At 43.6% G+C, this 27,746-nt stretch overlaps 1 protein-coding gene across 1 annotated transcript; it reads left to right on the forward strand.

Moving 5' to 3' along the window:
- Positions 1–2,115: 2,115 nt before the first annotated feature.
- Positions 2,116–22,641, forward strand: SLC6A4 (solute carrier family 6 member 4). The gene is made up of 13 exons (XM_061175233.1): positions 2,116–2,547; positions 5,010–5,144; positions 5,582–5,801; positions 6,625–6,763; positions 7,307–7,441; positions 7,805–7,908; positions 9,011–9,138; positions 10,266–10,378; positions 11,033–11,164; positions 12,206–12,305; positions 13,768–13,868; positions 17,635–17,802; positions 21,877–22,641. Exons 1-13 carry the CDS (start codon positions 2,205–2,207, stop codon positions 21,949–21,951), a joined length of 1,893 nt encoding a protein of 630 aa, XP_061031216.1. The 5' UTR covers positions 2,116–2,204; the 3' UTR covers positions 21,952–22,641.
- The last annotated feature ends 5,105 nt before the right edge of the window (positions 22,642–27,746 follow it).

Below are 27,746 nucleotides of genomic sequence, written 5' to 3' on the forward strand. Positions count from 1 at the left end.
AAAGTCCATCAAGTCTAGTTGAGGTCTCAGGGAACGGGTGGGGACAGGGAAGGCTGGACAGCAGCATAAAGATAAGCAGAACAGGTTTTTATCTAGATCACTCTGTCAGAAATTCATATCCTTCTAGGGGTCATGTTTGCCTCCTTGAACCCAGGATAGGGTCGTGGGTGGGGGCCAGTTAGATAGGGTAGAACCCAGGACACCTACCCCACCCCGTTAACACACGCACATACACACCCTCGCTACATAGAGATGGTTTCTCTCTTGTTGCTGTGATATTTTTGGCATCAATCAATCCCTTTAAAATGTTTATTTTCTACTTTACAGAAAGAAACTACCCAGTAAACATGAAACTCTAATTAGTTGCATCCCCTGTGTTCATTTCTGATCCTTGCCAATATTTATGTGCATAGTCATCAGTGTGAATCTACATACTTTGTGTTCTAATTTTTCACTCACTACATTTTTGTCCCCACATTTCCACACGTGGATAGTTAAGTTGTAGTCATCGGAAGCCCCACCAGGGTAGGAGACATACACTCACATTTTTTATGAGCTACCAGTTCCTAGCCAGCCTCCTACTGTTGGATTTGGAGGATTAGTATCAGATCTTTGCAGTTATGAATAGCAGTAGCAGTATCCCTGGACATCTTTTCCTAGAAAGGTATAATGTGATTTGAGCTAAGCAGAAACAAAGTTCAAGCCCAGAAGAATGAAGTTAGCTGGAAGGTCCTGGCTCCTTACTACTTTATAACAGGCCATAGGTTTAAAGTCCGAAAGGGCTCGGATTTCTACCCCATGTTTGACATCTCAGGGAGCTGAGCTGACTTCCCTGTACCCTGGCCCACAGCAGTGACATGAAGGCACGGCAGCCCTGAGGCATGTGGGGACAGAGACACCAGTCACACTGGCATGTGTAACCTCCACGCTCTTTCTCTCTGGCTCTTCCAGCGTGGATGAGAGGTGACCCTGCCTGCCCACTGTTGCAGAACACAAGTGGATTAGCCTCAGGAGTTGCTGGGGAGTGGCAAGAAGAATGAATGGTGAGCAGCAGTGACATTAGAGGCTCAGTGGGACTTGCAGAGGCATGATGGGAATGCAGAAAGGCAAGGCACAGACGGACTGGACACAGCTGGAGGCAGCTAGAATCTGCCCAAAGGTTTCTCAGAGCTGGGCTCCAGGAAGAGTGAAAAAGTCTACAGCTAAGGAGCTAGGGATGCCTCACAAAGGGTGGCCTTTTCATCTCTTTCCTACGCTCTCTTTCTTTTTAAGTCACACCTATAGTTTATATAAAATATACTTTGAGTGTTCAGTTTAAATGATGGAGAGGACTGTCCTTATCTATTTGCAGCCAGAAACTGCTTCTTTGTTACTCTTTTCCCAGCACAGCATCCAAGACAAAGTAAGTGCTCTGCGAAACTTTGTTGAAGTGAAGCTTTGTTCTTCTGAGTCACTGGTAAACTCCAGGGTGGGATTCCAGTTCCTCAAATTGAGGTCAATACTTTGTTCTTAATAGAGCCTAGGCAAAACCTTGGTTATTTGCTATTTTTGTTGTCCTGTTGTTTTGTTTTTTCCTTTTCAATTACTTGGTTGTGATTTGATACCTTGCATAGGTTGAAAAATGTAGTTGATTTTACTTTACTTTAAAACTTTTTTTGATAGGCAAGAAGCAGATTTATTAATATCCTTTGTAAAGAGTTTACAGAAAATGGATCATGGGAGGATGGTCATGTCCCAGGTCTCGGATGAGTTCCTGGGACAGGCCACCAAGTGAGGGTCCTTGGCTTCGTGCGGGAAAGAATTCAAGAGCAAGCCATAGTAGAGTGAAAGCAGGTTTATTGAGAGAAATACACATTCCACAGGCAGAATGCGATCCGTCTCAGAAGGCGAGTGGCCGTAGTTGATTTTTTTTTTTTTTTTTTTTGTGGCCATGGTTGATTTTATTGACTCTCATATAGCAAACAGGGTGTCTCACATTTAACAGATGCCTTCGTAATCCCATTAACTAATGTAATTCAAGATGTATGATGAGTTACCAAAGACAAGTAAAATGCCTAATTCTGTTTTCCTTTCTCTGTGTGCCTTTCCAACAGAGCTCTCAACCCCATTGATATCAAGTGCTGAGGAGACTCATAGATCCGAGCACCAAGAATTCAGATTGGTCCTCGGCACATGGGCGTCAGCATCATCTACTAGCCAGTAGGATGGAGACCACACCCTTAAATTCCCAGAAGGAGCTATCAGCATATAAGGATGGAGAAGATTGTCAAGGAAATGGTGTTCTACAGAAGGGTGTCCCTGCCCCTGGGGATAAGGCAGAGACCGGCCAAATCTCGAATGGGTACTCAGCGGTTCCAAGCCCCGGTGCAGGAGACGACACTCAGCATTCCATCCCGGCTGCCACCACCGCCCTAGTGGCTGAGGTTCATCCAGGGGAACGGGAGACCTGGGGCAAGAAGGTGGATTTCCTCCTCTCCGTCATTGGCTACGCTGTGGACCTGGGCAATGTCTGGCGCTTTCCCTACATCTGTTACCAGAATGGAGGGGGTCAGTATCATGGGCTGCAAGCAGAGGCTGTGACCCAGGGGTGGTCTGTAGATCCTCTTGGGAGGCCAGAGGATAAATCATGTCTTTTCTGTCTTGTTTAACTGATAATGCATCTGGGAACATGGTTGCTTAGACTTTCAAACTAGTCTAAAAGACAAATCTCCAGTAAGCCAAAACTTTAAGTCAGCATGTCTGCGGCTCTCTGGGTCATGAATTTGAATGAAAGCTCTCCTGAACCTGACCTCACCAGATTTTCAGCATCATTAATGCTTCATCTGTGGAAGAGCCCCCTTCTCATCCCTGCATTGTACAAGCCCTGCTCTCCTCCCAGTGAGACGTGGGGGAATGAGCACCAGCAGCATGCTGAGTTCTTCCAGTCCTGCCGCCGCTTCTGCTCAGAAGAGTCCAGAGAGCTTAGATCTGTGAAAGGAAGAATTGGGAAGTGGCTCCACGTTCCCAGACCCTGCTGGGCCTTTGGACCTGTGTGAGGGCAGAGAGGGCGTCAGGCTCAAGTCCACAGTCTTAAGTTACAATCTGGGCATGATCCGTAGCTGAACCCAGCCACGTTAATGCCAGCCCCAAACCACATATGGATATGCCTTATAGCTCCTACAAGAGTGTTAGATTCTTGAGGCCAGAGACGATTTCTTGTTCCTCCTACTATCCCTAATGCCTACAGAGCAGTTTATTTGCAGATTATCAAAAATAGTAGCTAATTGTAGGCATAGATATGGGAGCCCCAGAGAGCAGAGCAGGGTGGAGGAGTGGGTAGGTATGGGGCCTCTGTTTTGACAACGGACTTGCTATCAGAATAGGAAAAGGACCAGAAGTGGGAGTCAAATCAGTTTGTTTGTTTATTTATTTATTTATAAAATTTATTTGGGTGCACCAGATCTTAGTTGTGGCATGTGGGCTCCTTAGTTGCAGCTCATGGGCTCCTTAGTTGCGGCTCACAGGTTCCTTAGTTGCAGCATGCATGTGGGATCTAGTTCCCTGACCAGGGATCGAACCCGCACCCCCTGCATTGGGAGTGTGGAGTCTTAACCACTGCGCCACCAGGGGAGTCCCAGTCATTTATTTTGACAGGAGCTCTGGCAACAGATTTAGGAGGGCAACTAAAATGAGGTTTGAGGGATAATTCGTTTGTGTCCCCCTCATTTCCTCCATGACCTGACACAGAGTTGCCTGGATTTGCTGCATCTTTTAAGGACCTGGGTCCATTCAGCTGCAAAGGCTATTCCAAGAGGGTGGGGGGGTGGAGGGAGTGCCGGGAAGCCCAGTGCTCCTGGCCTGGGAGGAGCAGAAGTTGGAATCATCTTATCTCCAGCTTGGGAGGACCCGCCTGTAGCCTGAGCATTATATAAGGGGTTGGGTCACCGGTGATGTTTCCCCTACACTCATTCCCTACTGTAAAGCCAGTCAAGCAAACCCTTTGGACCAATGTCATCATAAGAACACAACACGGTTATTATTCTCAAGCCAGATTTACCCAGTGTGATTGTAAGTTAGATGAAACCTTTCTGAGTTGCACAGATTTCAGATTTCTAGGTTCAGAACACTTTATGGGAGGGAAAGTTATCAGGGAAAAAATCACAGCTGGCTCACCCTTTGGGCTGAAACTCAGGCTGCAGGTGAGCAATCCCCAGCATGGTGTACCCAAATTCTGCCTCAGCCACAAGAGCCAGGAGACACCAGCATCTCCAGTGATGCAGCAGTTCTGCACTTTCTCATTCTGTAGCAAACTACCTGCAAATTTCAGCCATACCTGCAAATCTGGCTCAGGAGGGAGCATTCTGGCTCCATGGAGTTATGGAAATATAACCAAACATCAGTAGTCAAGTGTCTGGAGCCAGGGATACAGATGAACAAAGATACTAATTCAGTGACTTGCAGTAGTCAACAGACTATTGCAGCTGTTGTACAGGTTGTCACAGGAGATCTGTTCCAAGGGTCCCAAATGCTGGTCCATGTACTGGTTGCATCAGAATCACCTGGAGAGCTTAAAATAATCTTTGTTATACTCATACCTGAAGCTTCTGCTTCAGGAGGTCAGGGTGGGTGTGTGTTTTTAAGCTTACCAGTGATTATGATGAGTGGCTGGGTTTGGGAACCTCAGTTCTCCTCAACCCCGTCAGTTTCTAGTGGAAGAAAAAGAGGCGCAGAGAGAAGGGTCCTCCAGGCAGTTAGAAGTGGAACTGGTCCTAGGGCCTCTTCTGTTGACCCCCAGAACCAGTTTCCTTTCCATGTACTCTCTGCCTCCTCCCAAACCTCACTTCACTGTGGAGCTCTGTCTACTACTACTTTTGGCAAAGGACTAAGACCAGGGGAGCACCGTGTGCGGTCACTCAGGACAGGGTGGCTTCATGACTCTGGAGCATTAGATGGCTCTGTGTGTCCAGATCAGTTGGGCTGTCCTGGGTCAGAGGTGGGCAGGGAGTGAAACTGTCTTTCATCTGCCTCAGGGGCATTCCTCCTCCCCTACACTATCATGGCCGTTTTCGGGGGGATCCCGCTCTTCTACATGGAGCTCGCACTGGGCCAGTACCACCGAAATGGATGCATTTCGATATGGAGGAAAATCTGCCCGATTTTCAAAGGTAACGGAAAGGCTTGGGTGGGTGAGTGGGTCCTCCAAGGAAGTGATGATTTCTATCAATGGGTCGAGCTGGGGACCGGCTTCTGGAACCAGTTAGGCCTTAGGTATCCCTGGGAGATAACTTGAGTAATTAAGGTTTTGACTGCTCAAGCAGTATGAGATTGTTAAAAGCAAAATAGAATAAATGGCAATTAAAAGTAAACTAAATAGAAAAAGCATTAATAGCACATGTACACATTTTCTAAAACATGTAACCTTGCAAATACAAATAAGGAATCTACCATATTGCCACTTTTCCACTGTCTCCTGGAGTCTTTGGAGGATGAAATGAATGGCAGCCCCACCTTTACCCCTCACCTGGGCTGCAGTGCCTCCGATGCCCTGCTTAACTGCTGGGCTGCCCTTGAAACTTGGCCTCCCTCACCCTCTCTCTCCCAGGGATCGGTTACGCCATCTGCATCATTGCCTTTTACATCGCCTCCTACTACAACACCATCATGGCCTGGGCGCTCTACTACCTCATCTCCTCTTTTGCGGCCCAGCTGCCCTGGACCAGCTGTAAGAACTCCTGGAACACTGGCAACTGCACTAACTACTTCTCCGAGGACAACATCACCTGGACACTCCACTCAACATCTCCTGCAGAAGAATTTTATACGTAAGTGCATGTAAGTGAGGGGGTGGCCTATTAGGGGCAGGCCACACCCCTGGGCTTTGGCTTCTTAGGAGGGAGGTGGGAGCCAGGGGCTCTTCACCTCTTGGCTGATGGATTTCTGAGAGATGAAGCTATCGGGGAGGGGGAGTAAACGTGAGTGAGGGAGTTGGGAGACTACCTTGAGTGCTCCACAGTCTGGGCCTCTGCGCCGTCCCCCTCTTTTCTGTTGTGCCCAGGCCAGTCCCTACCTTCACATTCCAAAATTATTCCTCTGCATCAAAACTTCCCTTCTTCCTGGGCCCTCCTTGCAGCCAGCTGTCATGTAAGCAAAGCCTCCCACTACTTCAATAGTTTGAAACTACGCAAAGAGTTTCTGGTTTCATGTATTCACTTAATACGTGGGATCTACCCTTTGGAAGAAGATGCCTGGAGTAGGTAGTTTTCTTTAATGCTGGAATTTCAGGCAATAGCAGCCCAAAGGGAGCGGTTTTGGGGTGGGGAAGGGACCCACTGCCCACACATACAAATCCTCATGCACCCAGAAGCCAGTCATGTTAGTCATTCGTTGGGTCCCAGCCTCGGAAGGAGACCTGGAAGTCTGCTTTTGGGCCGAGCGCTCTTCCCAGGGTTGGTCGGCTTGACTGCCCTGTTCTCTCCTTCAGGATGGGCAGAGCCCCTCCCAGCTCTTCCCGAGGCTTGCTGACCACTTGACCCTTGCAGTGCTGTGTCCGTTTTTTCTCTTGGCGTCCTCCCAGAGGTGTCACACACAGTATGCTCAGGTAACTGTTCAGACCACGTCACCGGCCCTTCTTTCTCATTCACTCAGGCGCCACGTCCTGCAGATCCACTGGTCAAAGGGGCTCCAGGACCTGGGGGGCATCAGCTGGCAGCTTGCCCTCTGCATCATGCTGATCTTCACTATTATCTACTTTAGCATCTGGAAAGGTGTCAAAACATCTGGCAAGGTGAGGAGGACTCTGGCTGCTGATCCAGGCCTACCAAGGGGCCCTGGAGGATCTAACTCAGAATTCAGTGGCCTGGATAGCCAGAGACAGGGGGACATGTTTTCCTTTACACCAAACACATTCCATGATTTTCAGTCTCTCGTCACCAAATCAGTTAGAAAATTCTAGAAATGGGTCAATCCCAAGAACCATTATATGATTTTTAAAAAATTCCTTTAACACGCTGGTAGTGTCATAACTAATAATAGTGGCAATAATTTACTGAAAACCCATCATGGACCATGTACAGTGTTTTGTATACACTGGCTACTTTGTCTCCTGCTAGGTATTTTCCCCATCTTACAGATGGGGAGTGGGTTTAGAGGTAGTTAGTACCAGCAAGCAGGGAATCAGATCCCTGTATGATTTGAAAGGCTGTGATCTTTCTGCCACCCTGCCTCCTAAAATTACAGAAAAAAAAGAGGTAGATCTTCTTTCTTGGAGGTTTTCAAGAATAAGACACCAGCATTCATGTGGTGATAACCTATGTTTCCTTCCTTACAGGTGGTTTGGGTAACAGCCACCTTCCCTTACATCATCCTTTCGATCCTGCTGGTGAGGGGGGCCACCCTCCCCGGAGCCTGGAGGGGAGTTCTCTTCTATTTGAAACCCAACTGGCAGAAACTCCTGGAGACAGGGGTAAGATAATGAGGAAAGCAGTGTGCACCTGTCTGTCTTTTTACTAACTGAAGCTAGTCCTCCGAATAGGACAGTAGGAACAACTGAAATTTGGGTTCAGCGGCAAGTCTGCAGTGATGCTTTAAACCAGAAATACAAGCATGAAAAGTACAGTTGAGGCCACTGCGTTGGTTTATGTCTAAGTGATAGGAAGAGAACTCACATTTGTTTGCACTTGGTATGTGGCCAGCCCTGGAAGGAGCCCTGAGAAGCCTGTTTTTTGCCTCTGCATGTAGCCACATGGAGGCATGAGGGCGCTGGCCCCACTGGTGCTCAGCGATGGCCTGGGTCTCGGCCCTGGCCCTTACCTCTGCTGTGTTGCAGGTGTGGGTGGATGCGGCCGCTCAGATCTTCTTCTCTCTCGGTCCTGGCTTTGGGGTCCTGCTGGCTTTTGCGAGCTACAACAAATTCAACAACAACTGTTACCAGTGAGTATCTGGGGCCCCCCAAGCAAAGCTTGAAAGTGGAGTGAGTGTAAGTCAGCTGGTCTGGAGGAAAGCAATCAAACCGATGGCCTCAAACCTGGCCAGGCTTAGGCCACGTTGACACTCTGACCCTCAGGGGTGCCACAGGTGCCTGACCACTCACCCAGACCATAGCCTCACCCAGGCCACTCGGGTTGAGAGAGGCTCCAGGCCACTTCTGTTTTGTGAGATTCTCTATATGTCAGGAAAAATTAAGAAATTCCAAAGCAGGTTTACAAAAATCACAACATACATTCAATGTTTAGATTTGACCTGTTAATGTATTTAACAACAAAAATTGTGATTATTTATTTATGTATATATACACAAAAAGAATAATGATTGAACTACTTTGACCAACATAGAATGCCATAATTTTTATGTCAAAATCTCATTTCAGAAATGTGACAAAACTGGGAGCATGGCACCAATTATGATTTAAATATCACTCCTCATCTTTAGAGTTAACTTTGTCTTAATATTCTATCACAGATGGCAATGTCCAGCAGTCTGACTGTGCTATTCGTAAGATAATTATAGAATTTACTTTTTAAAAAAGAATTTACATGCACCCTAAGCAATGTGGCCTTGCATTGGGACACCAGCCTAAAGTTGTATGATGAGGTCCTCTTTTAAAAGTGTCAGGATCTTTGTGGCACTCTTACAACCTCATTTACACATAATGTCAAAAGTCTAAATCTGAGATCTTCACAAATGTAAGGCCAAGGCCTCCTCCTGGCCCCCGCTGCAACTCAGGCCCTGCTTCAGAGCAAGCCTTGTTTGAAATCCAGAGGTCTGTGCTGTGCTGGTTTACAACAAAATCATCTCTTAAAACCACCCCTGACTGCTGTTCTCTCCATGCCATGCGTGGTGATAACAGCAGCTTGTGCTTCAAGGTAATGCAACCCGTCTAAGAGGCTGGGCCCTGGGAGGAGGGGAGGAGACACCCGGACAGGCTTGAAGTCCCTGTGAGCTCAGCCCACTCACCCTTGTCACAGCTGGAGACAGATGCTCCTTAGATTCCTGACTTGGAAATGTCTCAGGCCCCTTGGGTTTTCTGCTCCAGAGACGCCTTGGTGACCAGTGTGGTGAATTGCGTGACGAGCTTCGTTTCAGGATTTGTCATCTTCACAGTGCTGGGGTATATGGCTGAGATGAGGAACGAAGATGTGTCTGAGGTGGCCAAAGATGCAGGTAGGACCTCGGGTTTTGTTTGGGTTTCTGGCTCCCACTGAATTGCTTTGCTGCTCTTTGGATCTTTACAAATATCTAACTTTTGCATTATTTCTAAATGTTCCTCTTAAAATTCTCAAAGGTTTTAGAGAAACTTAACTGCCTTGGAAATTTCAACCCTTTCCACGGTGGTAATGGGGCTGGAAGTCCACTGGCCTAGAGCCCGTGCTCCGCAGCAAGAGAAGCCACTGCAATGAGAAGCCTGCTCGCTGCAACTAGAGAAAGTCCGCTCACAGCAACGACGACCCAACACAGCCTAAATAAATAAATAGATAGATAGATAGCAATTCCTATTTAAAAAAAACAAAACAGAACAAAAAAAGTGTGTTTGGGTCCTGTGATGGGTCCAAGTCTAGTCAGCAAATGATTACTAATCCTTTGCAGAAAAATTAAATGTAGATGATATAGCACTCTACTGTACTGTAAGGTTTCATGGAAAAAGAGTGACAGATGTTGAAGAAGAGGGTATGGGATCTTGTGAATGGAGTCCCAGGGCTTTCTTGCAAACATACATCTGTCTTTAGCCCGACACGGTGCTCTGATGAACTCCATGCCCCAAACTAAGGGCGGCCTATCTAGTCCATGAGAGGTTGAAGACATGTCCCTCATACTATCAAAAAGGACTTCAAAATAGCTGGAGGTCTTTATTCCGAGGCCGCTATGATTCTTCTGAAATCAGTATAACATTTCCTACTGTTCCGGAGCTAAAGAGAGAGCTAAACGCTGGGAGACTTCAGAGATGTATCAATCCTCATGTTGAAAAAAACAACACTGAATTATTATATAGTGGACACTCTAATTCATGTGCTTAGCTTTGCTAGTCTTGAGGTCTCAGGTTTGTTTCGTTTCTCCATGTTGGTTGAGGGTGCACACTCTTCAAGGTGGATACTGTTCCCTTCCTGCCTCCCAGGATGTCCAGGTAGGATGGTGTGGGGTGTGAGGAAGCATTTGGTACATGTCCAACCCTGATTCACATGTAAGGTTTTGTGACAGGAATTGTAATTGTTGGTGTGGCCAAGTTTCTCCTGAGACATCTTTGTAGGGCAGGCCTCAGCGACCACCTCCTCCTCTTTCCCGCTCTGCCTCAGGCCCCAGCCTGCTCTTCATCACATATGCGGAAGCCATAGCCAACATGCCGGCATCCACGTTCTTTGCCATCATCTTCTTCCTGATGTTAATCACACTGGGCTTGGACAGCACAGTAAGTGAATGGGGAGGGAAATCCGGCTCTCGGGAGGAGGGAGAAGGGGGGGAGGAGGAGGGGAAGGAAGCTACCCATTCCTTCCCATCCTGGCCACCCCAGGCCATGTTGGCTGCTCCCTCTTGGTGCTCTCTCAGCCCCTGTTCACTTGGGTGCTTACTGCCCTCTAGTACATTAGAGGCATTAATGGGATGAGGGTAAAGTGCCAGGCACAGGCCAAGAGCTCAGCATATGTGAACTGTTGTGCACTGACTGTGCACTGTCCCTTGACCAGACTGGCAGCACCTGAAGGCCAGGGCAAGGTCACACTTGTGTCTCAGTGCCCTGCAGCCCAGCATTCATATCATTAGTGTGGAATGAGTCTCAGCTTTGAGTTGGCATTTCTGGTGCAACCAAAGTCTCCCCGAGAGACCTCATGTAAAGAAGTCCTGTCCATGTGCTATACTTTCTTTCCTTGATGTCCTTAGGAATGGGTTCTAAATGACGGGGTAAAATGGAGATATGTTTCCAGTGAGGGCCGGTGAGTAGGGGGAACTGGTCACGATCAGCTTGACAGGTCACTTGGCAATCTAACCCCTCCCTTCTGTTCACTGTCCTAGAGGTAGCAGATTTGTCCCAAAGTCTACACAGTGACCATTTGTGTGCCCCTCTCAGTTTGCAGGCTTGGAGGGGGTGATCACAGCCGTGCTGGATGAGTTTCCACACATCTGGTCCAAGCGCCGGGAGTGGTTTGTGCTCAGCGTGGTCATTACCTGCTTCTTTGGATCCCTGATCACCCTGACTTTTGTGAGTACCACAACCCTAAACTTAGAGTCAGCCTCCCCTAGGGCAACAGAATGTTACAAGAAGCTGTTCTTTTCCATCCTACATGGTGCCCTGGCTTTGGGGCCAAAGGGAGAGAAGTTGTCACTGCTGTTAAAAAGTTAGTCATCAAGGAGAAGAAGAAAAGTTGTTTCTAGTGGCATCTGTCTGAAGAATCTGGGCGTGGTATCTGGAGGCTCAGCATTTTACAGCAAATCCAACTAGATTTAAGGCTTGACAGACTATCTGGAGGAAAACTAAGATGTGCCTGTTCAGTCTATTTCCAGTCCTTAGGGCTGCTTTCATAGGAATAGTGCCCTGATGTCCTGATATGCTGAACATCTGGAGGCTGGCATCTCATGTTTGTAATGTCACTTCGTCTCCTCCAGAGAATTTGTAATGGTAAAGAAGTTAGACCTTCTCCAGTGATTTTATTTTATTTTTTTTGGGGGGGGTAGCTGAGGCAAATACTGTCAAACTGTAAATCAGGCATCAGATAGTACCCATAGGCATTGTAGGCGTGTATCCTTCTGACTCAAGGCAGATTTTGTAGATAAACATCTTCAAGCCATGACCCCAATGGCTCTGGAGCTTCAGCAGGGTTGTGGGGCCCTGAGTAGGACCCAAGGGATTTGTGAGTTAGGACAGAGGCAAAACCATGACCACTGGGCCAGGTGTGTCTGGTATTGTAGATTTTCTGGGGTAGAATACACAGTAGGTATTCAGTAAATTGAAGAAAGTTGAAAACAGATCCAGAGGTGCTTTTGAGTTTGTCTCTTAAAGCTTAGTGGGGAGTGGAAACAAGACGAGAGTGACCTGTAGGGCGGGAAGAGGTGTGTCTGATGGGATGAAATCTTGCCCACCTGCCAAGGCCAGTCCAAGAAGTAGGCTCTGGGACACTTATGTTAGATCCAAGGTGAGAATTTTCCAGAATTATCCTAAGTTAAGAAGTTCTTTTTGCTCCTGTCGTAAAGAGGAGGCAGTGCCTCAGAGGGCCTTTAACCAGGTTTGTGGTCTCATTTCCAGGGAGGGGCCTACGTGGTGAAGCTGCTGGAGGAGTTTGCCACGGGACCCGCAGTGCTCACTGTTGCCCTGATAGAAGCAATTGCTGTGTGTTGGTTCTATGGTAAGATGCTCCCTTCCACTAGCCACGATCCTTCCTACACCAGCCCACGTAGCCACCAGAATACAGAAGGGCTGATGTCGTCAGGGAAAAGCAGGCCGGTGTACAAGACGTCACCTCCTGCATCCCTTCTTCAAAAACAGGTCATCACTTCCTCCACACTCTGTGCAACAGATTGCCTGCACTCCTGGGAGGACGTTGTTTTCTTCTGAGTTTATATGTTTACCCAGTGGAGACAGGCTGAAGTGGTTCCCTATAGCTCATCCACAGTGGTTGCTTAAGATCCCGACAGGCTCTAAGAATTGGACAGACAACAAAGAACTAGTGCACAATGAATGCATTTGCAGAGTGTACAATATTCTGCTGTTACATAGAGTGGCCCCACTTTAAATTTCACAAACGAGCACTCCCTCCAGAGCCCTGAGACAGAGTTTAGGAGCTTATCTTCTAGGGAAGAGGCAAGAATGTTCCTGTTTGGATTATCTGTCTTGGTAAAGCCTCCAATTTACACCGCACACCCCCCCCCCCGCCCCCGCCACCCTGATTGTGGGATGGAATCTGATAAGGGTGAAACCACCAGGAGCGGAGAGAGAGAGCTGACACAGGTTCATGGGCAGGGATCCCAAGAGCCCCTGGACGAGGATGAGGAGGGCACAGGCAATGGAAATGAAGAAAACCAAGTTCAGAGATGCCTTTCTTCATCTTTAAAATCAAGACGTGATGATTTCATTCTGAAAATATTTTCCTAGTTTCTATGATAGCAGAACAGCTTTAATATGTGTGTCATTACACATAATATAAAGAAGGGGGGGCCCACATTTTGAGTTGCATGTGAGCCCTTTTTTTTTTTTTTTGAAAGAAGTCCTCCCCACCTCCTCAGCACTTTGGAGGACCAAGTTCAAGGTGTGTGATGTTACAGACCTGCTGGGCACTTTCAGGGAAGCAACTGCAGAGCACCCTTCCTTCCCCTTGTCGATTTCTCCCCCGAGTCCTCACTTCCATGCCAGTTACTTTGTAGAGAAGAACCTTGATCTTGATCTGACATATGAACGAGCAATAGTGTGGTTAAAATTTTCTCTTGAAAGTTTCCAGCATATGGTCAGAGTCAGTCTCTGTCAAGTGGGTTCACCATTTTTAGACAAAATTCTACTTCCTTTTCTACAGTAACGATAAAATCAGATATATGCTGAAACCCTAGAAAGGCAGTGTGGGCACCAAGAGGGGGCTTTAGGTCCCTCCCCAGATGTCCACCGATCCTCCCACTCTGTGTAGAAAGAGCTTTGCTTACTGTAACGTGCATTTTTGTGACAAGTCCCCCATCTCACTTTCAGACCAGATTGGTGCCCCCGAGCCCCTCCTTTGGAGAAACTCCAGAGCTGCTACTCTCTCTGAGAGTCAAGGGATAGGAAGACAGTCTAGTTCCTCTCTCAGTCAGTCAGTCTCGTTCTCTTTCGGATGATTTTAGGCATCAATCAGTTCTGCAGTGATGTGAAGGAAATGCTTGGCTTCAGCCCTGGATGGTTTTGGAGGATCTGCTGGGTAGCCATCAGCCCTCTGTTTCTCCTGGTGAGTTGTCATTTCCCTTCTCCTTCTTGCCCTGGAGAAAGATTCACCCTCAAACAAACACTCATAAAAAAATAAATTTTATCGAAGTGTAACATATATATACAGAAAAGTGTGCAAATCATAAGTGTACATCTCAGTGAAATTCTATAAATTGAGCACCATTTTGTAGCTAAAACCATACCAAGAAACAAACACATGACCAGTACTTCACAAGCCCCTCTTGTGTCCCCTCCCAGTCACTGTGCCCCCCATAGTTAACCACTCTTCTGGTTTCTGTCACATTATTTCATCCCTCCCCTGCTCCGTGATAATGACACATAACGTTCATTGAGCAGTAAGTGCCAGGCCAGACTTTACGCTAAACTTAACACCCATTGCTGTTTCAACTCTCACAACAATTCTATGAAGTAGAGTTCTAGTTCCCCATTTCAGAGTTTCAGAGAAATTGAGGCTTAGGGTCCAAGGTCACATGACAAGAACTGTTCAAGGCCAGGGAAGTATTTACTGTGCTGCTCATGAAGGACCTAACAAGGGTCCTAGTAATTCTGTATTCATTTTCTTAAAGACCACCCCCACCCCCCCACCAGGTTTCTCAGGTGTAGATCTGAGTCAGAAGTAGAATCCATTCATTGTAGAATGAGAGAGCTCAGCTCCAAGGGTTGCCTGTTTGCCAGGACGTGTTCAGTGCTGACTCCATCCTTGCTGCGTGTGCCCCTACGTCCCTCCTGGTACCCATCTGAAGGAGATGTTTGCCCAAAGATGGATAAGCACCCTGCTAACATCCCAAGTGCACTCTGAGGTAGCCTGGGGTAAAGTGACTCTGTGCACATCAGCAGGGATTACTCTCAGTTCTTTCATTTATCTGTAACCTGATTTGGGGTGGGGGGAGCTTTTTGATCTTTTAGAGCCAGAGACTGTTCCTTCAGTCCAGCTCCACCTTATTAGGATATCTGGACCATCCATTTCATCTTAGGACATGTATGCAGCTGTGCCTTCCCCTTCTTTCAAAACAACCCTTTTTGCATTCTATTTTGACTTTCTCGGGGTAGTTCTTTATTTTTTGTGCTTTTCTGTACCTGCATATCTCGATGTTAACCTATAAGATGGACAGCGTGCTCATTCTTGCCTCCGTAATGCTGCACGTGTCTCTCTCTACCCCAGAATCCCTCCTTGACTTCCATTCCCCTGGACCCTGGGGGTTTCCAGAAGCAAAGCCAACCTTTGCCCCAAGCAGCAGATACTCTCAGGGTCTAGGGGCTCTGGTGTGTGCTGTGCGCTCCAGTGTTCCTCTAGATCTTGGCCTGGTAGTTCCTTATTACCTTGTCAGCTCGCTGTTGCTTTTTGGTAAATTTAAAACAATGTATTTTTAAATCCAGGAATTTTAGTTGTTTTCAGTGAGAGGGTTGGTCTGGATCACTAGTCTGCCATTACTAGAAGCATAAGTCCTGACATAAATGGGTTATTATATTGTTACCAGTGCTTCTTGATAATCTACTTAAATCTTTTCATTTGTTTTTCAAAGGAAGGAGAGATATTGGATTAGTTCCCTGAGGGAAGAAGCCATGTTTGTTTGTTTGTCTACTTTCATATTTCTCCACACAGGGAGGGAATGATGTTCAGGGCTGAGACTCAGGAAAGGCAAGCAAGGCACTCATCCTGGACGTAAAATTTCCGGGGGTGCCAAAAAAACTCAGTAGTCAAGATAAATACTACTGTTTTTTTTTTTTTGGCTGCATCGCGCAGCTTGTGGGATCTTAGTTCCCCGACCAGGGATCGAACCCTTGCTCCCTGCAGTGGAAGCATGGAGTCTTAACCACTGGACTACCAGGGAAGTCCCGATAAATACTATTTTTATGCAGTAGTTTTTAAAAATCAAAATTAATGCAAAAAAAAAAATCCCTGATGAACAAAATACCAACGTTTTACATAAACACAGGATCCAACCATATACTTGCATGTCTCACTTCACTCACCTTGCCCTAATCTGGCCCTGTCAGAGCTTGTCTTTTTAAAGTATTGCACTAAAATATTATATTATTATTATTTCTTGATTACTGAAATTTTGACATCATCTTAAATGTTGTGCCCAAGGTGAATGTCTCATATGCCTTACTCTAGTCCTGGCCCCAGGCTTTTAGTAGTTTCATTTCTGTGGTTGTCTGGCAAACTGGGTGAACTCTTGGTGTACAGCCAATGAGTTTCCGTGCCCAGCAAAACCCAGGTACAGATCTGGGTTCAGGGACATGACATAATTCCTGTGATGTTCACTCTACTTACTTCCTCTAAAGGCAAGTGCTCCAGGGCCCAATTAAGAGGAGGCAAATCTGTCTTCCACTTCTGGGTTTACTTAACAGATCCCCTGCTCTGGGCTGGGCTTTTTAAAGCTGCTTTAGGTAAACAATGAGTAGCTTACTAAAAATATTCTTTTTCACTGAAGCCAAGTTATAAAGAAGAAAAATATCGTATATGAGCAGGAGGAAGTGGGGATGTGCGAGGGGGTGTCTGGAGCAATACTTAGTGGCCACAATGAGAGCTTGAGGCCTCCCTGAACTGCATTAGGTTTCACACACCTGACATCAAGATGAGACGAGTTACAGCAGGGATGGCTCCTAACCAGACCCCACCTTTCCCTGTTTCAAAATTACCTTTCTTAGTAGCCAGGTCTGGGGCTGAGGAGAGTCTGTCCAAGAGAAAGGTTTGCGATTGGCTGGGCTCCTGTTTTGAAAGCTTCCTCCTGGACTTAGGATAACACTGTTCTGAAGATGAATGTGTGTTTAACAATTTCCCATTTTATTATCTGAAGAGAAAGAAAAAAAAGATATAAATAGATGTTTAAGCCCACAAATAATTTACATTACTGTCTTCTTTATGACTATGAAATAATAAGATAAAATTAAATCAAGAGCAATAACGATTTCAGCACAGCGGTTACTAGGCAAAAACTGGTATTTACGCTGTCTCTGGAAACCAAACTGAAATAAGAAAACTCATAAACCGAGTGTTGGGAGCACACCATGGAATTTTTCTTGGTCGGAATCTTCACTGAATTTTCACGTAAAAAGTGTACTGAGCTGCTTTTTCCTTCCATTATTCCTTTCATTACAAGGGCCTGTGGCAGGCAGTCATTTATTGTCAAGATGCCTCACGGCAGAGCCATCCTTGTTGAAATCCCAGTTCTTAGCCTGGGGTTAATGCAAGGAAAGGGGGGAGAAGGAGAACTTACCTAGGACCCTGAGTCTTCTCCAGGTCTTGAGAACCTTATTATGTCTCCTGGACCTAGGTGCCTTCCATCTTACCAAAAACAATCACCGCAGAGAAACGCAGGAGGAAATGAAAACAAAGCAGAAAGAAATATGAAGCCCTAGGACTGGCAGGAGCTGTGGAGAGGTCTCCCAGTTTATTCCTCCACTGTCTCACAAATCAGGGCCTGAACCACTCCTGATGGATGCCAGTCTCTTCTCCTTTGCCCTGAAAGGGGCGCTGTAACCCCCCTAAATAACCTTCTGAGGCCTTGGCATCCCCACTGTAGGGGCTGAGGTGGGGGGTAGGGAGGGAAATCAAGATAAGCCCCTAACGGCTTCATTGTTGACAGCTGAGGCACAGAAATTAGTGACTTCTTTGTGTCAGAGTTCAATCTAGGATATATAACACTTAGGCAATTTCCTGAAAGTGTCTTAGCTTTAGTGTTCAGTGTTTGTGGTATCCGGACTGTCTCTGTGTGGATATCGTGAAGATTTTTTAATGTTTCTTGGAATTTCTGTTTTAGTTCATCATTTGCAGTTTTTTGATGAGCCCACCACAGCTACGACTTTTTCAGTATAATTATCCCCAGTGGAGCATCATCCTGGGTTACTGCATAGGAACCTCATCTTTCATCTGCATCCCGATGTATATAACTTATCGGCTGATCATCACTCCAGGGACACTTAAGGAGGTATGTGCTAGTGTGTGTGTGTGTGTTCAGATTGGTAACTGTTTGGGGAGAAAAGGGTTCTCTTCTTATGCTCTATTCAAAGGATATAAGTCCACCACAAGAATTCACCAGGAGGCTCTTAGTCTTATATAATTATATAACTATACCATCGTGTAGCCTCTAATAGCTGCCACTGTCACCTTAAGGCATCTCCCATAAGCCTCAAGTACAAAGGTGAAAGAGTGAGCTGGCCATTTGGATGCACCATAGCACACAGCTTGGTGTGTAGCATTCTAAACATATCAGAAAACTGCTTTGCCTCCTGCATGGCATTGGGCATGGACATCAGATCAGTGGTGTCTGGAGCAATAACGCAAATTTGATTTAAGTGGATTTAAATTAAATCCACTTGGTTTAAGTGGAGATTATGATGGAAAATGTCTGTGGTCATTTTCTAACAGCAGTGTGACAAGGGCTGTTTTGAAAATCATCACTAAATAAGGGTGTTGCAACAATATCGTAGTTTTAGTTCAAGTCACTGGAGTGAAAAAAAAAGTTGCCATTTTAGCAAGATTCATGTCAGTAAATGAATAATGTGCTGTAAAAATTTCAATAACAGAATCTTACAATTTGTATAAGATTGTATATATTTTAAAGCATCTTCATGTAGACTATTTTATTTTGTTATCAAAATACTTTGTGAGGTGGATGGGCAGGTATCATTAGCAGACAAAGATACTGAGTCTGGGAATAATGCTGCTCATAGTTTCCTTATTTCAGTGACTTGTCCAGGGATACACAGTACAGGGAGGCTCAGAATCCAAGTCTTCTGGTTTTTGGTTCAATGCTCTTTCATGTTTAGGTGCAGCTTCTCTTTTGTGTCCTCAGGGTACTAATAGTTTGCTAATGTAGAAATTGGCTCTAGAGGTTAGGGAGAGATGAGTTGCCACTTTTCATCCTGTACTGCCAGAGTTAGTGTTTAGGCTGCCAGGATTCCCAGCAATGTTACCAGAATTGAAAATGCTTGGGTCGTTACTTGTTTGGTTGTGTTTCTTGCCATAGTAAGGTTACTGTGGCAGTAGAGCCTGAAGGAGTGGCCACTTATAAGTCTGTGGGTGGGTGCTTTTGTAGGAGACAAGCTCAAAGGTGAAGAGTGGTATTTGGGGGAAAGCTAGAGGGACTGTGCTCTATAATGACGTGCGAGCATAGGTGGGCTAGTCTATGGGCTCTTAGAAGCAAAACTTAAATATCAGATCATCACACTCATCTTCCTAAAACATTTCACAAGAAACATGAAGCAAGAGAACATGAGGCCATTAAACATCATCTCTTTTCTAAGAACTGAGATTGCTTCTTTTTCCAAACAGAAAGACTGAATTCTAGGTGAACAGAATTAGTAACTCTGCAAGGAGTTACTAATTTCCTACACCTGAAACAGTCCTATCACAACCTCATTCCTCCCAAAGGGGCTTGGACTCTGGTGTTGCCTGAAATACACGCTCAGACCAGAGTCATTGTACTTGCTCCTTCAGGTTGTCCTTTATGGCAGTCGTGATAGTCCACTGGCCCAGCTGACTCAAACCCAGAGGCCAAGGTCGGGGGTGGGAACTCTAGTTAGGTTAATAAATTTCAGTTTTCTTTGGTCACAGACTGTACCTCAAGTCTTGATCATCTTTCTTGCAAATTCCCCCTGTTGGCCACAAGGAAATGCTACCCAAAGGTGTATAATTAACAGAGCTCAGATCCATTAGTAGTGGAGGTAAGGCCGATTGCAGGGCCATGTTTGTCATAGGCCACCAGATGGGAAACAGTGGGTTACCAGGAAGCATCACGATATAGCTGGTCAAGGGGGCCTAGGAGGGAAAAGACTATGGCAAGTCATTTACCTGCTCTGGGCCTTAGTTTCTTCATCTTTAAAATGTGCTCACTGAATTGGATTAACATTTCCAAAGTATGTTTTAAGGAGTAGTAGTAGTTCCATGGGATATCAATAAGTGTTACTGCTGGGGGAAAAAGGTTACATGGTCAAATAATTTTGGAGAATGCTGGATTAAGGCAAGGTAAATAGGTCTCTTTACTACAAGATTTCTCAAAAGCCTTAACATGCCTATGTGCACGCTTAATTTCTGAGAAGAATAAAGCATGCCGTGTTTTTGCCAAGCACCCCAAGGGACTAAAATTTTTTGTGCATACCAGACTTGATGGTCTGTAACATTCTATCTATGAGGGAGGGAGAACTCATATAAAATTTTGGTATGGTTAAAAAGAAAAAAAAAAGTAAAATTCTTAACTCTTCTGGGCCCTAGCCATATACAAGGCTATAGTTTGTGGAGTGAGCCACCACTTGCTCACCTGTAATTTGGAGGCTATCATGTGCATCTGCAACCTGGAAGTCTCAAGGTTGGAGTCATCAACTGGATTAGGTCACTGCCCCCAGAAGCCCCTAGTAATCTGCACAAAGACACTGGGAAGATGGTCCCTAATAAGTAAGCATTCATGAAGATGGCAACAGTGATCCATTGCTTAGATGATTGCCTTGCAGAAGGCCAGGGACTGGCAAATTTTGAGAGCAATAGTAATGTGGCAACTGGAATGCTGCTGAAATATGGAAGACGAAGGTGGACCTGGCATTTTGGGAGATCAGCAGCCAGAAGGGCAGGAGAATGGGCAGGTGGGGGCTAGGGCACAAAAGCCAAATGTTCTACTTTACAGTGTTGTTCACTGTGGGTCTTGCCTCTACCCTACATCTGACTGCTCTTCTCTCTCTGCACAGCAGAGCTCCACTGAAGACTAGTTAGAGGAGTGATGTGTCCAGTTCCCAATTAGCAAGGCCTAATTCTCCTTAAGCAGTTATGGGTTACAGATTCACCTATGGGAAAGGATGGTTTGTGAAATTTTGCTTTCCATGACTTGACATGTCCAGGTAGTTGATAAGCACTGCAGCAACTCGTTTTCAAATGGATTTCCAGTGTGAGATTTTAGTTCTTGAATATTAAGGTCATTAGGAACACAACATGTACAATTTTGTGAACTTCATTACCTATGAGAATGGGAACTTTTAAAATTCCATTGGCCCTGCTCCCTAAAGAAGAATCAACCCCCAGAACCAGGAAATAAAAATGACTGAAGGGGACTACATACTTTTTCAATCCAAAATAAAAAGGATAAGTAGCAGAGCTTCACCTAAAATCAATAAATCAAAATATGCTTTCAGAGCCAATTTTGCCTTGCTCACCATATGTACAGACTTTTGGCATCAAAGATTTTACTGAGCAACTTACTGAACAAAGATTTTTTTCTAAGCTTCTGCAGTGCTCCCCACATCCCTGAGCTGCTTCGTGTCACTGATGCTAAGTTTTGCAAGGCAGGCTGTATATTTCATACCCAAGCCCAAGCATATTTCAGATCTGTCCCAAAGCTTCTGTGTACCTCAGCTGTTTCTAAAGTAAAGATTCTCAGCCTTTTCCCTGTGCTAAGTACTATGTCAACATGAGATTGCTTTAGGAATGATGATTTAAATGGGCACATCTTTTAAAATTTAATTATGTAATAATTTGCACCCTTGTATGAACTAACCAGTGCTCCTTTACAGGTAAATTCATTAAATCAGTAACATCCTGGCTGTTACAGTGGCTGATGGCACTGTGCACTGTGCCTGTAGCATGTATGCGGGCACGAGGAGCATGGCTGAGGTGGGGGGAGCCAGAATCCAGAGCTCATTCTGCTCCCCAAGCCCTGTGGGCCACATGAAGCCTCCTCTGACAAGAGAAAAGGATGCCCTTTCCCAGGCCATCAAAGGCATGTTACAGGCCAGCAGAGGTTCTATTGAAGGTCCATCATTTCTCCCATTAGTGTTATGATGACTTTCTTAATTAGTTTACAGATGCTTATATAGTTCCTGAATATGCCATTTTTACCCATATTTGAGAATAAATTGCAGATTCCTTTCTTAAGGAAAGTCAGTAAGACTATTCCAATTTACTATTAAATGCCATTTAAATGCTACTTAACCTTTGTTTTAATATTAATATTGAAAAAAATTTTAAACTGTTAAATTATAAGAATATTTATAACATCATGTTTTCTTCCTAACAGCGTCTTATTAAAGGTATCACTCCAGAAACACCGACAGAAATTCCCTGTGGGGATATCCACTTGAATGCTGTGTAAAACATCAATGAAAGAAAAATGGCTTCCCAACAAGCTCTTCCTCCAGTTCTGACAAGTCACACCTCGCCTTCTCCCTCTAAGTCAATGAGTTGCCAGCTAAGCCTGCCGATGGAAGGGCCTTCTTCATAGAGACACAGTCCCAAAAGACTATGGTGCCCAGACTCTTATGGCCTCTAGCCACTTCTTTCTGTGAAATCTCCCAGACATGTTATCATGTTAGACTCTGTGATGCAGCTGAAGTGGACTGCTTTGGATGTGTGAGGGTGTGTATGGAGGTGATGAAAACTACCATATCGTCAGTTAGGATTAGGTTTAGGATCAAGTCTGTGAAAGTCTCCTGTATCATTCCTTGTTACGATCATCAGTATCTAACATCGTTTGCTTCCAAAGGTTTCACTGTTCATGAATGCATAAACCATTTAGGAGAAAACAGGAATACTGTCTTGCTAGCCATATATTTCCTGAGTAGCATAGAATTCTATAGCTGGAATCTACTAGAACCCTGTAACCTGTGTGCTGCTCTGGAGTCAGGAGAGGAAGATGTAAGAAGCTAAGCTGAAAAATAATGTGTACGTGTGAGCACGTGTGTCTGTGTATACTGTTGTTCCAGTGTATCCCTATCTCTATTCTAATACTTTGGGCCCGTTACAAACTATATGAATTTCCTCTAGTTTTTCTTACATTAACAAATTCCACCTACTGAAATTTGTATGTATGTTATTATTTGAAGGGTATATAATTACTACAACATGCTCTGCCACCTGCTCCTTTTCCAATGACACTACTTTAGCCCATACATCTTCCTTTATGGGCCATGCTATAGTATTTCCTGCACTTCACTGCCATCTTCCTGTCTCTCTCTGCTAAACATTCAGGATAATGTTCCACAGGCAAATCTGGCCTATTTCATTAGTCACTGTGGCTTGGCTATGAACTACTTTGAAGATGAATATTGATAAATCCATCTTCAGTGTTCAGTTGACTATCTGGTTTAAGCTCTGTCTACTTCAAATGACTCCGTTTAACCATTAAGGTTACTTGGCTTTGTGAAGAGTGGATAAATCAAATTTTCACAGGGTGTAGAGATCTGGTACCCTGACCTAAACCAAGGTCATCCTCAACCCAAAAGTAATTGGAGGGTCTGGGTTAGCCTTAAATGCACCTCCTCCCAACCCCTTGACCCTTCCTGGTTGGCTACCAGGATAGTGAGCCCTCCAGATAATATTCAAGACTGAGTCTAAGTAAGCCTGATTGGAAAAGGGTCAGTTAAGTGAATAACCTTACACGCCACATAAAACCCTTAATACAGATCAAGTATATTTGACCTTCAGTGGCTTGGGACTCTCAGATGCATAGGTAGAGAAGCAAATTTTACCTTGTAGTGTGAGATTTCCTTACCAAAATCTTAAAGGGAGTAAAGCCTAGTCAATGATAAAAGGACTCAATGATCTGGCCCCATATCACATCAGTCCTCTGTATAAATCTAACTTAATCCTAACAACCTTATAGAAAGAAGATCCATATAGCAGAGGCCTAGTTTAATCTAATTATAGAGCTTCCTCCCTTGGCTTCCTTTCCCCAACACTATTCCCTGGCCATCTTCCTGTATTCCCCCTACATTCTTCTATTTCTGATTCTTTGCTTTTCCCAGCAGAATATTTTCCTCATAGATGTTAGCTGCCGAGAAGTTTCCCAAAATATTAGAGGAAAAGAGAGGGGGATTTAAAAATGACTCTTAACTGACCTACCTTCATTATCTTCACTCTTTTCATTCCTTCCTGCTACCTCATGTCCATTCTCTTTGCTTTCTAGCATGCTGAAAGGAGAGAAGTTATATAAGTGGCAGCGTATTTGGTGGTAAATAGCTTTGCAAATTTAAGAACTTGCTTTATAAATATATTCAGGTATGTATTCTCCCCATCCCACACACACTTATGCATTTTCCAAAGATACCATTTTTTAAAAAGCACTTTTTCAAACAAAGTTTTGTCAAGCCAGGTGTTATACAGGTGTTTTGAAAAGTTTTCAAATGTCACTAGACAGAAAAAATCCAAAAATCTCTCCTCAGCATAGTTTGCATTTACTTGACCCCTATTTATCAATACTACCGTGGATTTTTTTTTTTAAGGAAAACTTGAGTTGGTAAATGGACTTTAAAATAATCTTTTAAAGACCTTTTACATCTAATGTAGCATTTACATAAAAGTAAAAAATAAAAATGGAATGAATTGTAAAGTTATTTAAGTACTGAAGTTAATTTTTTTTCCTGTGATTTTATTAGTGAGAAATACCTGAGAAATAGGCAAGACACAAGCAAAGGCATGAAGGCAGTTCAGTTGATTGAGGTTGTTCCTATATGTTGACATGTAATGGAGTCCAAAGAATTCATCTTTATTCCAAAAAACTTGCAACCCATTTAAAACTTATTCCATTTGTTGTGTGGAATGCATATGACTTGTAACCTAAATTCATTGCCCTGGCTGCCCCATGTAGAGATGGATGCAAAGACCCCAACAAACCTAAACTCAATATATTAGCTCCAAAATCAAACAATGACAATCAAATCAAATAATGAATCTCAAATTAAGGCAAAAATTTATTCTTGAGATGAGTCACTCTCTCACCGTCCCTGCTTTTTACGAAACTTGTTAATTTGGTGCCACCAATCTCAATATTTAAGTGTAAGTATGAATTTCCATTTAACTCACCCACCCCACCCTGACCCCTTAAAAGGGAGATTATTCTCCTAGAATTAGAACCATATTCTTTTGATAATTAGGAAAGGCTGACCATTGTATCTGTTGTATAACTGATTTGGAGGTCACTGTCAAGCAAAGCTTAAAACCATGGAATGCAGTGGCTTAACTGTGCTGTTCTTACGCATTTTAGACAATGCTTAGCTACCCAGTGGTACAATCCACACCTGGTTCCTTTCATAGCATGTCTCTTTGCTCATAAATCAACACCTGGTGCTTAAGATATCATTAAATAAGGCAGTATTCAGAAGGCATTTTCTACCCTCCCTTTTTTCTTTTATTGTCAGAGATGGGTGGGGAAGTGAAATAGTAGATTCCTCAGAGAGACTATACTACAACCTGTCATCCCCATAAAGCAATAAAAGCAAAATAGTCCTATGCTAAGTGGAAGAAGTTGTATACTTTAAAGTCATCATTATTTAAAAACGCAAGGAGAGTTACACAAAAGGCTCTAAATTAGGAAGGGGAACTTAGAAAATGCTTGCTTGAGAAGTATGTTAGAGACTGAAATTTATAAATCCAAATATGGAAAAAAACCCATTAAGACAGGGAATATTCTTACACTGTGGAAAGCTTTCCTGGTCCACTTGAAACATTCTGAATTCTTTTCTTCAATATCAGAGATAAGTCAGTGATATTTATTAAAATTTGTCACGTTCAGTTCCATGGAAGGACTATTTTAAAAGCTCTAAATCTTTTTTTCTTACTTTTTACAGTATCACCTTTTCCCCTCATTGCTTAACTGTCTCTAAATTTCAATGATAGAACAATATTTTAAAGTTCAGATAACTACATTTAGAGGCAGAAACAAACCTAGCTAATTTCTCTACTTTTCTTGGGATCTGGAATTTTCTAAAGGAAGGTGAGCTTAAGTTTTATTTCCTCTCCTAGAATGAAATAATGCCCCTCTCAATTGTTTAGTAGGCATTTACCACAATGGAAAAGATGGAATCTTAAATATGTCTTTCCTTTTGTTACATACAGTTGGAATCCATTCAGTACTGTTTCTACATTAGGTGTTTCAAAACAAATCATCTTTTCAGGAGAAGTCTTTATTTTTTGGAAATAATTCACAGTATATTTCAATTGGAATTTCAGGTTGTATTTCTCTTACCAACACATCATAAAATTCACACCAAATTGCTCTACCACCAATGCAAGTTTTTCCCTTAAGTTATCAAAAAGAGATTATTTCATTGGCCAAATCTAATTTGGAACCAGTGTGCGTTGCTGGAGCATGTCCATCAGAAGAAAGTTTTATGTCTGCTGAAGTAAGAAGAACCTTATCATTTAGGAGAGAGAAAAGATGATTTCAGTCCTTCAGTTCTACAACTGAAGACTACAATTACAGTAGATAATTTATTTCTAACAATTTGTAAACACTGACAGTCCAAACAACAAATATTTAGGAAGGAGCAGCTAGCCCATCTCTATGCTAAAATACCTAAATTTCCATAAATAAATAAGAACATTTGCTGTTTTTTTAAAAAAAACCTATTTGATTCTTACTCAAACTCTAATATGATAAGTGTACCTTATCTTAAAACTTGATACATGAAAAATGCAAAGTTTAAAGGATAAAATTAGGGACTTTACATAAGAATTTGCAGTTATTTCTCCAGTGGCATTTCAAATATGATTTGATTTACAAAAAACATTTTCAGGATACTTTGTGTGTTGAACATATCAATGAGGTGCTTCAAAGTGTGGATTATATAGTTAGTTGAATTATATAAATGGTATTTCTTTTTCCTCATCTTTCCTTTCTTCTTCCACATTATTTAGAGCTAAGAATAAATAAATTTCTTCCACTATTCACCTGTCAACAGTGGTAATATGAAATTTTCCATGAAACATTATTTTTTACATGAAACATGTTTATTTTTAAACTTTAGTGACAGAATTAAACCTGTTTTATTTATACAAAATAGGAGTCCCCTCTTTAAGATGCATGAAATGCCCATGTATACATTTATGCAGTTTAGTCATAAATGTTCCAAACTATATTTTAAGATATCAGTAAATGCCTTTTGTTGTGAACTCTTACTGTAATAACTCTTAACATCATGATGAATAGATTCTGTCTCATTAAAAAACAAAACAGAATAAAACCAAAAAAACCTTTCCAAACTCTTAAGGTTAAAAGAAAAATCTTAACTGTATATTGTCAAAACATTTACACATCCCCCAAAACATCACTGCATGTGGGACTTCCCTGGTGGCACAGTGGTTAAGACTCCATGCTCCCAATGCAGGGGGCCCGGGTTCGATCCCTGGTCTGGGAACTAGATCCCACATGCATGCCACAACTAAGAGTTCCATGTCACAACTAAGGCACCGGCGAGCCACAACTAAGGAGCCTGCCTGCTGCAAAAAAGGAGCCCGCCTGCCACAACTAAGACCAGACGCAACCAAATAAATAAATATAAAATCACTGCATGTGATTTGCAAATACCTAGCATCAAAAGTACCTAGAGTTAGAGATATTAAATTTCAGTAAAGCTAAATAAATTACTACAATTTTTGCAATTTGTGCAGAGCTTCAGTTTATAATGTGCTTTCACATAGATCATCTCATTGGATCATCAGAACTCTGGGTGACATGGCTGACAGGTGTTACTTCCCCCATTCTGCAGATAAGGAGCCTGAGGCTCAGAGAGGTCAGTTGATTTGCCCAGGTTCACACAGCTGGAAAGTTCTAGAACAGGCCTTATACCTAGGTTTTCTGATTGCAGGCCAAACATTACTTGCATGTCTTTCTTTAAAATCATCACCCATATAAAACTCTTAAAGAGAGCATAGGCAAAACATTCTATGACATAAATCATGCCAATGTTTTCTTAGGTCAGTCTCCCAAGGCAATAGAAATAAAAACAAAAATAAACAAATGGGACCTAATCAAACTTACAAGCTTTTGCACAGCAAAGGAAACCATAAACAAAATGAAAAGACAACCTACAGAATGGGAGAAAACATTTGCAAATGATGCAACTGACAAGGGCTTAATCTCCAAAATATATAAACAGCTCATACAGCTCA

Source organism: Eubalaena glacialis, chromosome 19 (genome assembly GCF_028564815.1).
Source record: "Eubalaena glacialis isolate mEubGla1 chromosome 19, mEubGla1.1.hap2.+ XY, whole genome shotgun sequence".
Classification (NCBI taxonomy): Eukaryota; Metazoa; Chordata; class Mammalia; order Artiodactyla; family Balaenidae; genus Eubalaena; species Eubalaena glacialis.